This window comes from Haliotis cracherodii, unplaced genomic scaffold (assembly GCF_022045235.1).
Source record: "Haliotis cracherodii isolate W230 unplaced genomic scaffold, xgHalCrac1.p SCAF_19, whole genome shotgun sequence".
Classification (NCBI taxonomy): domain Eukaryota; kingdom Metazoa; phylum Mollusca; class Gastropoda; order Lepetellida; family Haliotidae; genus Haliotis; species Haliotis cracherodii.
In genome coordinates this window covers 14,660,328-14,676,227 of record NW_027266274.1, presented here as the reverse complement: position 1 = coordinate 14,676,227, position 15,900 = coordinate 14,660,328, and the positions used below count along the sequence as shown (strand labels likewise).

Below are 15,900 nucleotides of genomic sequence, written 5' to 3'. Positions count from 1 at the left end.
TTACAATGTGGTTATCGACGTTGAAACGTAGTACCATATGAATTCATTTAACTACGGTTATAACGAACTCAGAGGGACCACTAATTTTAGTTCGTTATGTTATAACCGTAATTCGTTATGAGCATATATACAGCATAACTACAGCATATGGTCGGGACTATAAAGTTAGTTCGTTATATCCGTTAGTTTGTTGTTAGCGTGTTCGTTATAATCGTAGTTTACTGTATTTCATTTGTATTTTTTTTAATTACGTGTTTATATCGTTATGTATCGTGTAGTTGTCCGATTTTCGATCAAGAGCGTTGATACTACTTCATTTCGTTTATCCAACATACTCGTTAATCCGACATAATCATATGCAACCAACCATGTCGGATAAACGGGACTTGACTATATAACCAAAGATGACTAGATGACATGTGGTAAGCAAACATGTTTATTGTTTGTTTGTTGCAACTGGAGTGCAAGATATGACATTTACATCTTGTGTTGGTAGCGTTACCATCACCTTTTGAGCTCATATACACAATGTGTCTTTGTTGTTTATCGCCGCAGTCAAAAAACTAGCATATATCTGAAATATCGCTGAGTGCGACGTTAAACAAACAAACAAACAATTATGCATGTCACCGTATCCAAATTGCCTGCATCGATTCTTATGATGTCGATCACTGGATTGTCTGATCCAGACTCGATTATTTACAGACCGCCGTCATATAGCTGGAATATTGCTGAGTGCGTCGTTAAACAACAAATAAACAAACAATGATGCAAGTCACTGACTTGGTTGATACGCGTCATCGATCCCAATTGCGTGCATCGATGTTTATAATGTCGATCATTGGATTGTCTGGTCCAAAATCGATTATTTACAGACCGCCGCGAAATAGCTGGAATATTGCTGAGTGCGGCGTTAAACAAAAGTCTCTATCAAGTGGTCAAGCTCGATGACGTTGATTTCGTGTCAGCAATAACGTGTTTGTGTGGTCATGTATTTTTTTTCATAATTCATTTGCTGGTTCGACCCGTGAAGATCCGGGGTAGAATAGGTCTCTAGCAACAAATGCTTGCTGTAAAAGGCGACTATGCTTGTCGTTAGAGGCGACTAACGGGATCGGGTGGTCAGGCTCGCTGACTTGGTTGATGCATGTCATCGTATCTCAAATGCGTGGATCGATGATATCAATCACTGGACTGTCTGGTCCAGTCTAGATTATGTACAGACCGCCGACATATAGCTGGAATACTGCTGAGTTCGCCGTTAAACAACAAACAAACAGACAAAAGCTACAAACGTCGTAATCTTCACTCGATCCCGATTGCGTGGGTCGATGCCCAGGATGTCAATCACTGGATTGTCTGGTCCAGAATCGATTATTTACAGACCGCCTTAATATAGCTGGAATGTTGCTGAGCGCGGCGTTAAACAACGAACATAAGTTCACGTAGTACATAGTAACTAGAAAAAAACAAGTCTGAAATTTATTTTTATTTTTCAATTGTTCACACACAAAAAGAGCACAATCAGATTTGATGTATATACATGATAAAAGGAAGGTACACCGATTGTCCTGTTTTGATTTTTAGGCTATGTTAATATGAACTTTCACTGATCAACCCAAGATCACATGGCGCTATAGCGAGGCATAAACGTATACAAATGCAGTAAGGATCCGCATCATGAAGAGACACGAAAAATGGCACGTCGTACATGTAAGCATCTCCAAACTATATCAGTCAGCGCCTACGTGTAGTTTCAGTTCGTCTCGAATTACTTTCGACGGTTTCATTATTCAGTTTGGGTTGTTTTACAATTTTCTTTAACTCATTCCATGGAACGATGATCATGTCAACATGATTAAACATATATACAATGTGTCAACATTTGTGAAACCAACGTGACGACGGCATTCCCGTATATGGTGTAGCAGATGTCAATCGCCCCGAGCAGCTGCAATATGGCTGCGATTACAACTGAGTGAGTATGGTTTAACGCCGCTTTTAGCAATATTCCTGCAATATCACGGCGGGGGACACCAGAAATGGGCTTCACGCATTGTACCCATGTCGGGAATCGAACCCGGGTCTTTGGCGTGACGAGCGAAGGCTTTAACCACAAGGCCAACAAGGGGTTGGCTAACAACACTAACACACGTAAAAATGTCATGGTGAGACATCAAGTACAGATTTGTTGATTTTGGATACACAACGTACTGTATTATGCGTTATACACTTGGGTTTGTTTAATGTACTCGGTATTTTGTGTAGGGGAGGTAACTGTCGTCAGTTAACAATGGAGTCCACTCGTTTATCCGGACGCTATTTTAGAAAACGCATGGGTCCGGATAAACGAGTTTCAGCTGTTTTCGCTGTGGTTGACATTCTAGGCATTGGGTTTATCCAACGATTACATAATGATAATGATTCCAAAACCGTTATTCCGTATTGATAAATTTTAAGATCATGGTGTGGGACTGACTCAAGGATTAATCCTTCATATGATGTGAAATTGTATTGATTATTGTTTACTACCTTAGAGTGAGTGAGTGAGTATGGTTTTACGCCGCTTTTAGCAATATTCCAGCAATATCACGGCGGGGGGACACCAGAAATTGGCTTCACACTTTGTACCCATGTCGGGAATCGAACCCGGGTCTTCGGCGTGACGAGCGAACGCTTTAACCACTAGGCTACCCGACCGCCCCCTACTACCTTAGACAAGGAAGGAGATATGCCCTTGAAAGGGTACACTAAAATTACACAAAATTTTACATTCTTGCTCAGAAAATGTTGCTTTAATTTAAGATGCATTAGTATTTCAGTCCGCTTCTGCATCGTATACAGTTACCACACTGGATATAACTCAGGACTATTCACCGGATTAATAAATGATGGCTTCAAAACTACAGTAAACTACGGTTATAACGAACACGGTTATAACGAACTGACGGTTATAACGAACTTACTTTTTAGTCCAGACTATTTGCTGTAATTATGCTGTATACATACACGGTTATAACGAACTAAAAACGAACTAAAAATAATAGTCCATTTGAGTTCGTTATAACCGTAGTTTACTGTATATGTAAGCTTAATATGGACACAATCCATTTCCTAGAAAAATCCTATCATACTTCAAAAACACTATACATTTCATCTGGATTTCTTTTCACAAATATGTTGACACAGTAGACATAATTTATGGATAATAAACAAATATATTGATTGAAGAACCTGACAGTTACTCAAAGTGAAGGAGTTCAAACTGAACATCGCATCGGCTTTGTCCCAGCCAAAAAGCGAGTACTCAACGTGAATGCTCCACCGACTTTATCTTATTAACTTAAGGTCAGAATTCCGCAGAATATCCAATCGCCCTACATTTCTACATAATTCTTAGTCGGAAGAAGTGTTTAAGGCATCAAAACCCGCTCTTCAGTTACGTCCCTTAATCGTGCCAGGATCCGCTTACCATGGGTTCGAATCCAAGATACATCTTGATTTTAATATTCCTGGCCTGTCAGCACCATGGCTGTACCAGTGGGTTTCATCGAAATAGTAGGCGCCTACGACTTGCATCAAATCGGACTTTCCTCTCACATTAAGCTGACACGCTGTGATATAACCGCACTACAGTACATCGCCCGTTGAACACAACACGCTTTTAGTGTTGGATCCTGTCTATTAATAATTTATTACTCTGCCTTCAACATGGGCTAAAGTTTCCAACTGCTCTTACAGCCACACACGACAATAATCTACGTAATGAAATCCTTATGAGCATAATGAATACGTGATACTACATAGAATGGAATTCATATTTGGCATTAACTATATTTACGCAACGAACTAGTAAAATCAACGAATATACCAAAACGTCTTATAAAACCTAAGAAAATTTATTTGCATAAAATTATGTAAAAACTTATAAACCTCAAAGAATAAAAAAAATGAAATTCAATCGAAAATAAAATTAACTAATTATTACTCAAAAAAGGGACAGTCTGCCACAATTCGCTTTACATGAATCTGATTGTGGGATAAATTCCTGATACTAATAGCGACTGTATTCAAGTCGGTAGAAGAAATTACTGTAATATATTGAGGAAAAAAATGAAATTCAATCGAAAATAAAATTGACTTATTATTACTAAAAAAAGGGACTGTATGCCACAATTCACATTTACATTAATCAGATTGTGGAATAAATTCCTGATACTAATAGCGACCGTATTCAAGTAGGTAGAAGCAATTACTATAATATATTGAGGATCAACTGATAATTTCAACGACAGCTCAAAGAGGGAGTTTCTCTGGGTTTTCTGACCTTGTACCGACCGACCCCAAATGTGTTTAACCCGCGAGCAGTTGTTCAACGACTTGCTTCAGGCTCCACTCAAATGTACAAAAGAATGGCTTCACTCCATCTATGATTTAAGACACGTTGGATGTCATGCTGTTTAAATCGGTTAAGTTCTTTTATGCGACAGATTCCATATAAATATTCATGTCGTGCTTTGTGTTTTCACAAATAGATAATCTTCGTTATCCATTGTCTAACCTCCGAAGCAGTTGTGGAGGTCTGTATATATAAACTTTTGATGTCGTCAACGTGTTGTATTACCATGACTACCTTTTTTTTGTCACTGAATGCCCATTGCTTTGCAAGATCTTCAATGACATTCGATCTAGAAAGAATAAAATGACAACAAAAAAGGTAAATACCGAAAATCGATGAAGCGTCAGGTATGGCTTAAGGGCCGGACCAATGGATATTCTGGAGGGGGATGGGGGGGTGGGGGGGGGGGGGGGGGGGGGGGGAGCTCGGATTTGGGGACTGGATATTTGTTCGGGCGCAGCTGCAAAGACAGATTTAGAATTCCTGAATATTTTTCTTAGCAAAACACCTTGAAACAATGAACGTGTTTTTAACAGTCTGAAGCCTGATTAAACTTTTATAGAATTTTCAATACAATACATCGTAAGAGGCGACTAACGGGATCGGGTGGTCAGGCTCGCTGACTTGGTTGATGCATGTCGTATGCCAATTCCGTGGATCGATGCTCATGATGTCAATCACTGGATTTTGTGGTCCAGACTCGATTATTTACAGACCGCAGTCATACATCTGGAATATTGGAGTGCATCGCAGTATCCTGGCACATTTAGAATGCATCACAGGATCCTGGCACATCTAGAGTGTATCCATGATGCTGGCACAAATTGAGTGTACACAGGATCCTGGCACAGCGAAAGTGCATTACAGGATCCTGGCACATCTAGAGTGCATTACAGGATCCTGGCACATCTAGAGTGAATTACAGGATCCTGGCACATGTAGAAAGCATCACAGGATCATAGCACAGCTTGAGTGCATCACAGGATCCTGGCACATCTAGAGTGCATCACAGGATTCTGGCACAGCTGGAATCCATCACAGGATCCTGGCACATCTAGAGTGCATCACAGGATCCTGGCACAGCTCGAGTGCATCACAGGATCCTGGCACATCTAGAGTGCATCACAGGATCCTAGCACAGCTTGAGTGCATCACAGGATCCTGGCACATCTAGAGTGCATTACAGGATCCTGGCACATCTAGAGTGAATTACAGGATCCTGGCACATCTAGAGTGCATCACAGGATCCTGGCACAGCTGGAATCCATCACAGGATCCTGGCACATCTAGAGTGCATCACAGGATCCTGGCACAGCTCGAGTGCATCACAGGATCCTGGCAAATCTAGAGTGCATCACAGGATCCTAGCACAGCTTGAGTGCATCACAGGATCCTAGCACATCTAGAGTGCATTACAGGATCCTGGCACATCTAGAGTGCATCACAGGATCCTAGCACAGCTGGAATCCATCACAGGATCCTGGCACATCTAGAGTGCATGACAGGATCCTGGCACAGCTCGAGTACATTACAGGATCCTGGCACTAATAATGAAGTACACAACACCAGGACAAAGCGTGACAATGCATACAAATCGTGGCAACGTCACCAAGAACAGTGTAAAAGGGATACACGATATACGCATCAGAAAACAGTCTATTGTTAATTGTCTTTTGTCATTCGCGACCAAACATTATCAAACCGCTTGTCTTCTACATCTTCAGCGGCATAGAGTGCGAGAGTATTTATCACATGTCGGACTTTAAACCTCGTATAACCGGAACCGTAGCTAATTTCTGTTTCCCTGAAACCGTTGTTGTGGTATAATCCGGATTATCCAGGTTTCACTGCACTAAAGTATAAATTTTGCAATGAAGACATGAATATATGATACACGACATGGACACTTATAATTATGGATGGACACTACTAGCAATCTGTTATTATCATCAATTATGTACGAGATACCACGCAATATGCATACACGCGTACTTATCTAGCATGCTTATACACAAGGTAATATTACAATATATGCAACACCACTGTACGTATGATATATGCTAGACTAACAGATGGTCTCTGAAATCTTTTATTTGAAAATGCATATCTCTCCTCCAAAAAGTCATCCCTTTTTAGCTGATGATGATTTGTTAAATAGAGCAGGCTAGACTTGAGTTTTAGATTGCTTTTTTGTTTCATGAAATACATATATTCCAACGTCATAGCGCAGGACTAGAGCTATGCCGTTAACGTTAATAGGACTATATATGTCTGTTTTATTAGATCTGTAGATAATAAATATCGCGTAGGCTATATGTCCATATATAAATGTAGTTTCTCATATCTCCAGTGTGAAAGAGCGAGTGAATTTGATTTTAAGCAATATTCTAGTAATATCACCAGAAATGGGCTTCACACATTGTACCTACGTGGGGAATTGAACCAGGGCATTCGGCGTGACGAGCGAACGCTTTAACCACTGGGCTACCCCACCGTCAGTGTGCAGCAGCACCACATGTATGTTTCTTTCCGTATATTCACACACTATGCCGCATGACCGTATACGGTAAAGTACGGTTATAACGAACACGCTTATAACGAACTGACCGATATAACGAACTTAGTTTTAGTCCCGGCCATTTGATATATATATATGCTGTTTATATGCTTATAACGAACAACGGTTATAACGAACTAAAATTAGTGGTCCCTTTGAGTTCGTTATAACCGTAGTTTACTGTACTACTATATCATACGGCATACGTATCAAACGTAACTGTTACGTTAGCAGGACGATGACTACGTATGCATATGCTCCGTACGCAGGACGTTTGTTTGCGACGATGGGCTTGTTGACATATTTGGTGCTGTACCTTGGATTACGCGCATCACTAATTGATGGAACACGTGTTAGTTACACATTTTATTAAAAACATCCACATTTTCAACATTATAATGCAAATGAGACCGCAATATGAGACCAGCTGGATTTATTATGCGCATTGTAAATATAAAAATGTATTCTGATTAAATAATGCGACAGTCCATGACGACACACATGAGCGCACTCTGCCTGATAATTGGCAAAGTCCACAATGTACACGTGAAGATATTATTCATATAGCCAATATGTGGAATATTAAATATTATAAAGCAAAATGGAATATGAACCCAAGTTAGAAGTGACCCACAAACAGTGTAATATACTGCCGGGCAAAAGAAAGTATACACCAGTGTTTGATTGTAGTTAATAATGAAACAAACTAGAACTGGTTATTAGATGGAGATGTTTTCATACGGGTAGTACCAGTTGTGTTTTGGATTTTCAATTTTCAGTGTTATCAGCCGCTTAACGTTTTCAGAACGTACGTGTTTGATCAAATTCATTTGTGAAGTGTATACTGTTCTTTTGCCTGTTAATATTCAGAGCTATCAGCAATATGTCATGTCATCATTCAGGGCTATCGGCCATGTGTCATGTCACCTTTCAGGGCTATCGGCCATGTGTCATGTCATCATTCAGGGCTATCGACCATATGTCATGTCACCATTCAAGGCTATCGGCCATGTGAAATGTCACCATTCAGGGCTATCGACCATGTGTGATGTCACCATTCAGGGCTATAGGCCATGTGTCATGTGACCATTCAGGGCTATCGACCATGTGTCAAGTCACCATTCAAGGCTATAGGTCATGTGTCATGTCACCATTCAGGGCTATCGGCCATGTGTCATGTCATCATTCAGGGCTATCGGCCATGTGTCATGTCACCATTCAGGGCTATTGGCCATGTGTCATGTCACCATTCAAGGCTATCGACCATATGTCATGTCACCATTCAGTGCTATCGGCCATGTGTCATGTCACCATTTAAGGCTATCGACCATGTGTCATGTCACCATTCAGGACTGTAGACCAGGTGTCATGTCATCATTCAAGGCTATCGGTCATGTGTCATGTCACCATACAGGGCTACCGACCATGTGTCATGTCATCATTCAGGGCTATAGATCATGTGTCATGTCACCTTTCAGGGCTATCGGCCATGTGTGATGTCACCATTCAGGGCTATCGACCAGATGTCATGTCACCACTCAGAGCTATCGGCCATGTGTCATGTCACCATTCAAGGCTATCGGCCATGTGTCATGTCACCATTCAAGGCTATCGACCATATGTCATGTCACCATTTAGAGCTATTGGCCATGTGTCATGTCACCATTCAAGGCTATCGACCAGGTGTCACGTCACCATTCAGGGCTATCGGCCATGTGTCATGTCACCTTTCAGGGTTATCGGCCAGGTGTCATGTCACCATTCAGGGCTATCGGCCATGTGTCAGGTCACCTTTCAGGGCTATCGACCATATGTCATGTCATCATTCAAGGCTATCGGCCAGGTGTCATGTCATCATTCAAGGCTATCGGTCATGTGTCATGTCACCATTCAAGGCTATCGGCCAGGTGTCATGTCATCATTCAGGGCTATCGACCATGTGTCATGTCACCATACAGGGCTATCGGCCATTGTGTCATGTCATCATTCAGGGCTATAGACCATGTGTCATGTCACCTTTCAGGGCTATCGGCCAGGTGTCATGTCACCATTCAGGGCTATCGGCCAGGTGTCATGTCATCATTCAGTGCTGTCGTCCATGTGTCATGTCACCTTTCAGGGCTATCGGCTATGTGTCATGAGGTCATTTCATTTATGCAGTCATTATTTAATTAGGAAGAGATATTGGATGTTTCTCTGCAGATCGTCTTTCAGTCATTTTCGTCAATTATTAATGAAGAAGGAAAGTCCTTGACATTGTAGATACCCATTGCACATGCCACTCTGGTTCCGATCCGATCCATAGACCAGGATCGTCCATACGATGTTCAAAGAACGAATGTCCCAATATTAGATATATTATCGCTAATTTAAGATGTTTTAGATTGAAAATCAAACATATGATGAAATAAACTGAGAGGAGTATTTTCCTTTGCTTCTAGGTTTATCATATTATATATTTTGTGATGAAATGCATTATTTATCTCTAAATATTTTACACGAGTGAAATAATTTACGCCGGAACTGCATGTACTTTCAGTGTACCTCAATGACTGTGATTATCAGTAGAAGATCATGAAAAGCATGCAAGAAAATACATACTAAAGCGATCAGTTGTCCTTGTCACATGACCTACGAAGTTGACACGTAGCTGTTTCTTTAACACCTGTGGGTGAGAAACCCATTTGAGATAACTGGTATCAAACATATGTGTGAGATCGAGTTGCAGGTCTGTGATTGGCTACTCCATGGTGATGACCTAAGGTCAAATTATGACGGGCTACTTTCCTGTAATTCATTGATAAGTTACTCGTACGTCGGTTGAATTCACCACGTCTGTCGAAGCGTTAATAATGTTCTTCAGTCTTGTCGAGTTTGCACTATCATCATCTACTTGATAATTCACAGATTAGCGGAAACCTTTATTGTGGAGGGTCACACAAGGTATGGGTGGTAAGCAGTAGGCAGGATGACGTCACAAATGACCGTTGTGTTATGTATTAATGCGCCACTGTGATCAAGAAAATTAGCAAAATATGCATGGTGAAATTTTAGGGTGTGGAAGAAACGGATTACTGCACTCGTGCCAGTCAGATACTATTTACCTTACAATTCGTTCTTTCCAAACGTATCTAACTCGCTTTTGCCCTTTGAAACAACTCGCTGTGAGATAAATGGTATCTGACAGACGCTCCTGTAGTAATCGCTGTGGCGGTGATGAATAGATCAACTTTGCAGTTCAATCGATGAGATAGCAACGTTATTGGACAAGAAAACACACATACACTCTATCAATTCATGAAATAGAATTATTTTATAATATTATGATATGATAAACTTTGCATGACCCGTTTGACAAGAAATTAACGAAAAATGAAAGACCAAGAGTTGCAGCAAGGTAAGAGGGGGGGAATACTGACACATGGAAATCGTATGCCTCGTTCCAAGAGCCTGGAACCTTTCCTTTTATGTCGAGCAATATTCCTGCACCTCCAGCCTTTTGTGTTTACATTTCACAACTTTTGAGGTACAATCGAACATGCTCTTTCTACAAGATTTCAAAGAGCGTTATGCAACTCTTGCTCAGAAGATGCTTGATCAAGATTACAACATTCAAGGCCTCAGTAAAGTTTTCAAAAGGTTGGAGAACATTTCCGAATTTGACGCATGAGTTACAAGAATGATGTCCGGTGCAATTCCCTATTTTGACTTGTACCATATATTCCCGTGTTTTTTTCAGGTGAAGAATTAACTTGCCTTTGCATGTGTTTGTGATGGGTGCCACCGGTTGGGCAGGATACGCCCCCCTTTTCGCGAACACACGCTCATTATCGGAATCGTAAATAAAAATATTAATCGACTGTGCTTTTGGCAGAGATTTCTTAAGAATATGGAAAGGGGTTTGTCGCTTCTATTTACAGCACCAAATTAGTAACAGGAATGTAGCTAATATGTCCAGAATCAGATCAAGCTATAGATAATGTCAATATGAACACCAGTCTCGAAGTCGCCATGTTCCAAAATGTTTCAACATATATACACATTCGAAACAAAACACAAGGAGGTAACTTCGAGAAAATAGATAAATATGTTTTTTTATGCAAACATGGCATTACTTCTTTACAAGGTACACCTGTTTCAAATCACTGATACTACATATAAACATAGGTGATATCTGACACGTGACTAAACAAGATATCCACGTGTGTCTCCATAATCATCAACAGCACCTGTTTCGATACATATCCAAAAGTGAATATGTATTTGTTACAACGAAATAAGACCTCTCAGACATGACTACAGCACCTGGTATATATATATATATCTATCTAAATTTCAGCATCACATTTTCACAAATATGTGCTTAAACACCGTGCTTTATGTAGGACAAAGCAACCGCAAGACAACAACCACGTAAACTTATAAGGGACCGTACTTTTATTATAGGGGTGTGTGCGGGGGGTTGGTGTGGGGGCTTTGAGAATGGTTTTGGTATCAGTTTTTACAGCCCTCCACCCATGTTAAACAGCATTTTTTCATGAACAGACCCACCAACCCCCAATAATGCATGTAACATTTTTCACCCACCTCCCCATCCCCGCCCCGCTCCACCCCACATGATAATGAAAAAATAGATGTGTCAATTTCGCGTCCTCCCCCCCCCCCCCCCCCCCCCTTCTTTCACTGCGTCATTTTTCAGGACTCACTTTAATCTCACAGACTCCCCGACACCCCCCCCCCCCCCCCTATTATAAATGTCCGGTCCTGAAATTGATATGCAAAGCACGTAACATATATGATTGTGATCATTTGTAAAAATACAGGATCATAAAGAAACATCACATTTGAAATATTTGAAAGTCATATGAAACTTGTCATTCAAAAACTAGAAAGACATAATGAGAAAAGTGAAAAAAGAGAACTGGAGATATGTTACATACGTCTTAGTAGCCTGGATCATATGCTTCAATGAATGAGCTACACCGAGATAATCCATAAATAGAGGAGTATACATGTATGTACACAAGTACAATGAACTTAATCTTCTTTTCTGGATTAGTGGCGCCACTATGTCTACAGTATTGTTACATCACATTGAGTCAACCACATGTTTCCATTTCCTATCCAAGTTCCCTATAAATATATCTAATAGGAAAACGACATTGTCATGCATTTTCGCAGTAACACTATATTTGAATGTCCACCAATCGACAAATCGTAATATTGAAGTGGAACTATCTCCGCACTGATAAGACCTAGCCCAGTGATAAAAGATTGTACCACAAAACCGTTTCTATTCTTAAAACCAGATATTCAGTAATACACATGTTCGGACACCCATTGCAATATATGAATTTCACGCCCATTACAAATTTCATGAGATATGTATGAACGAAATTGGTCAGTTGTTTTATTTCAAAACAGATACGATCATCGACAATATATGTTATCCAGCACGTGGCTTTCGTTTCAAATAGGCTCACTTCGAAATTACGGTGGGTCAAATGATCAAATATGTGTCTTTATCAACATCAACGACCTGATGACCAGTTATCTTGTGTCACCTTTGTCTAACGGTAACATTACCGAGATGAAGATACATACGGATGACACAGGATGTCCCGAATCACTTCGCTTTCGGTGAACATAACAAATTTAAAGAAACGTGTCTTTCCGATATGGATCACTTACAACGACATACCTACCTCGTCCTAAGACAGATTGCACTTGTTTCCCGTTGGATGATCACACATGTGTCCTCATATGGATATAGATATGACTTGGGTGGTACAGAGCCTTGCCACAGATGGAACATGTGTGACACACCACATGTGGGGGGTGTTTGTTCTGTCTGTGCCTGTCCAGTGCGCTGGAACACGGAAAGAAGCGCTCACAAGAGGTACATTTGTAGGACTTGTACCCAGCTTCAGATCTGCTTCTCTTTGAAGATGTTGATCCGCTTCTCCTAGGACGCTTTTTGATTTGGGTAGAATTGGTGGTAGACACATCTGATTCGTCCTGAAGGTCATCTTGTGAGCTGACGTCAACGTTACCAACATCTCGAACAGCAGTAACGTCAGCGGTTGAAGACGACGTATCGCTGCTAGAGATGTTGCTGGAATAGGCATCTCCGACAATGGTGGCACTGGTGTCGAATCTCTCCACAGCATGTTTGCTGTTGTTCAAGACAGAACGCCTGGTGAGAGACAGATCGTCGACGTCATCTTTCGACACCTCTGCAGTTTCTGTGTCATTGGACGTTTCAGACGTGGGAGTTGGTCCATACACAAATGTGTCTTTTCTCTGGGAAGTTTCAACATGTTTTTCCAGGGTCTGCCTGTCAATATACTTCAAGGACTCCTCGGACCGCGGTGCCTCAACAGCAGCGTATCGTTCTAAGGGAGCCTGGGCATAAAGAGCGAGGTCCTTTGCTTGAGCGATATATATAGTTGTATCCTTACTAGGATCTACATACAGGCTGGCATCCTTTGTTTGAGCAAGATACAATGCAGCATCCTTCGTTTGAGCAATGTATAATATAGCGTCCTTTGCATGAGATGCGTCAATGTGGAGATCTCTCTCGATGATCGGTATGTCACTATTCATATGAGATGAAACACTTGTGATGGGTTCTCCATGTATCTCACCTGAAAAAGGCTTATCGCCTTGCTTCACATTGTTTGATGCCTCAGAGGAGGCAATATCCTCGGCTTTCTTATTGACTATATATCTAATATGAGGTAGTTTATTTCTTGACTGTGAATCGATGATATATGATAGATCGCGTTGGAATTTTCTATCATTTCCACTGGAATAGAAATTTGCAATTGCAACAGGAATTTGACAGTCATTAGTCTCTTCCATTTTGCCACTTGCATCACAAGTATCCCCCCTAGAATAACACTCACCATCGGTGCTTTCTTGATCCAAATCAGTCGTCCTGCATGCCGCATCTCTGTTCGAAAACTTGTCAGAAGTCGATTCCCTATGGTCTGATATGGGACTGAAGGTTTTTCTTTCAACTGAGCGTGTTTCATCCTCGCCGGGAAACATTTTGATTGAAGATACACCCGCATCGGATGCTAATACTTTCCGATAGTAATAACTGTGACGTGCGGGATCGTAATTAATGATCCTTTGCAAATCAGATACTTTCTGATCTGTAATTTGCGTATCACTTGTGGAAAAGGATTCTTGATGTGCATTATTCGGATCATATAGATGAAGGTGCCTTGTGTCTATGGTTGCATTCTGTAACAAAACCATGTTGATTTCGGAGACAGTTCGGGGTTTCTCTCGAGAGTTGGAATCCGTAGAATCCTGCGACTTTGTACTCCTATAAACGTCTTGCATTTCTTGTGATACGAAAGTCTCATATCTTGCGTGTTTCGTGTACGTCTCCGGTGTCTCTTGGTGGTCGAGGTTTTTGTAAACGTCGGGAGTCTCCTCTGTTCTGAGCGTCTCATATGTCACGGGTTTTTCGTACGATTCTTCGGCAGCTTTATCATATAAATGTGTTCGTCCGTGCACGTCTTTCCTCCCATTGATCGACGAGCTATAGGCTACAGCCATCTTCTCAACATCAGAAGCTTCATAATCACTGACACCGGAAGTCTTTCGTAAACTGGCCATCTCATGCAATGGTGGTAACCTATTAACCTCCGAGCTTACACGTTCATTTGAGGAATTGCTACTTCTGGTTTTCCTATCCGTGTCCATGACATTACCCTACACGAGGAGCATCTGGTTCTTTCCAAGGAATAGCACGAAAACAAAATTCAAAATTATATTTCATTGATTTCATAAACTTCTTCAATATCTACTTATGAACTCGGGTTTACACTGATAACATTGGTCCGTCTGTCTTACATGTTTCTCAGTCTGTTCTTGATATTCATGGGTTCGGGAGTCTGCTTCTTCGGGGTTTTTTGAGTACATAATGTCATCAAATGAACTCATTGCATGTGACGCCATATTGTGTCAGCGAGTTGCCTCCCTTGCCTTGTCACCAGAGGGCGGCACATATCACCTGCCACCAGGAGGCAGCATATATCAGGATGGCGCGATGTGTTTTACATTGTCCTGAAATTGAAAAACAGTCGTGTTCAAACGTAGCTGAAAATGTAGTAGAGAACAAGGACAATAAAGTTTGGTACCCAAGATAGGTTTGTATCAAGATCGGAAGCAGTTTAGTTAAAAGAGTCTCATGGAATACATATAAAATAATTAAATCTCAAAATATCATCCCCTGTACCTGGTTTATCACTCATCACTTTTATGATACTTTTTCACGAATTATTTTGCATATCCATCACGCATGATAGCTACAATGGATCGAATTATCGTAAAAATATGTGAAATCAGAAATCTGCGGGCCATTGTAACTTGATGGCATCAAGCATTTCCCTAACGACGTGTACAGTCACGTGTCGTGTTTTGTGGCGTCATACTATATGATGTTCTGTGACGCTGCTGTTTGTAAATCAGTGACCTCTGTTGTGACGTCTAAACGAATGCAGCTGTTTGCTGTTTTGTTCATTTTTAGGATCAGCTACAAATTCTATCCATTTCAGCTATTATAACGATAAGATTTTTTTTCAGGGCACAATCATTGCAACAGGTCTGTTCACCTTCCCACCTTCCCTGGGTAGTGGAATAACCTCGGGCTTCTGCAAATGATAATGCGCTGGCAATTAAAGTTACCGGGGAAAGTGGCTGGAACATTCTATTGAGATAAGATATTTTTTCAGTAACAGCTACAAAACCAGATATTTATTTATTTATTAAAAATTCAATTTTAAAGAAAACCTTGCAACAATGAATTTTTGTGGCCGGAAATGTCTTCTTTTTTCTACAGTCTGAAGCATAAAAAAAAGTTCGAGAATTTTGAGGAGAATGTAGTTTTTTTCGATAAAATTCCAGCCAAATAACCCTTCACCCCCAG

At 40.8% G+C, this 15,900-nt stretch overlaps 1 protein-coding gene across 1 annotated transcript; it reads right to left on the bottom strand.

Moving 5' to 3' along the window:
• Window positions 1-12,031: 12,031 nt before the first annotated feature.
• LOC139467138 (serine-rich adhesin for platelets-like) lies at window positions 12,032-14,675 on the bottom strand. Its single transcript, XM_071248855.1, has one exon. The coding sequence runs from the start codon at window positions 14,673-14,675 to the stop codon at window positions 12,702-12,704; it is 1,974 nt and encodes a 657-aa protein (XP_071104956.1). The 3' UTR covers window positions 12,032-12,701.
• Window positions 14,676-15,900: the final 1,225 nt, after the last annotated feature.

What these genes read in the sequence shown, in the direction of transcription:
- LOC139467138 (XM_071248855.1), bottom strand. Translation starts at nt 14,675, where the DNA reads ATGGACACGGATAGGAAAACCAGAAGTAGCAATTCCTCAAATGAACGT.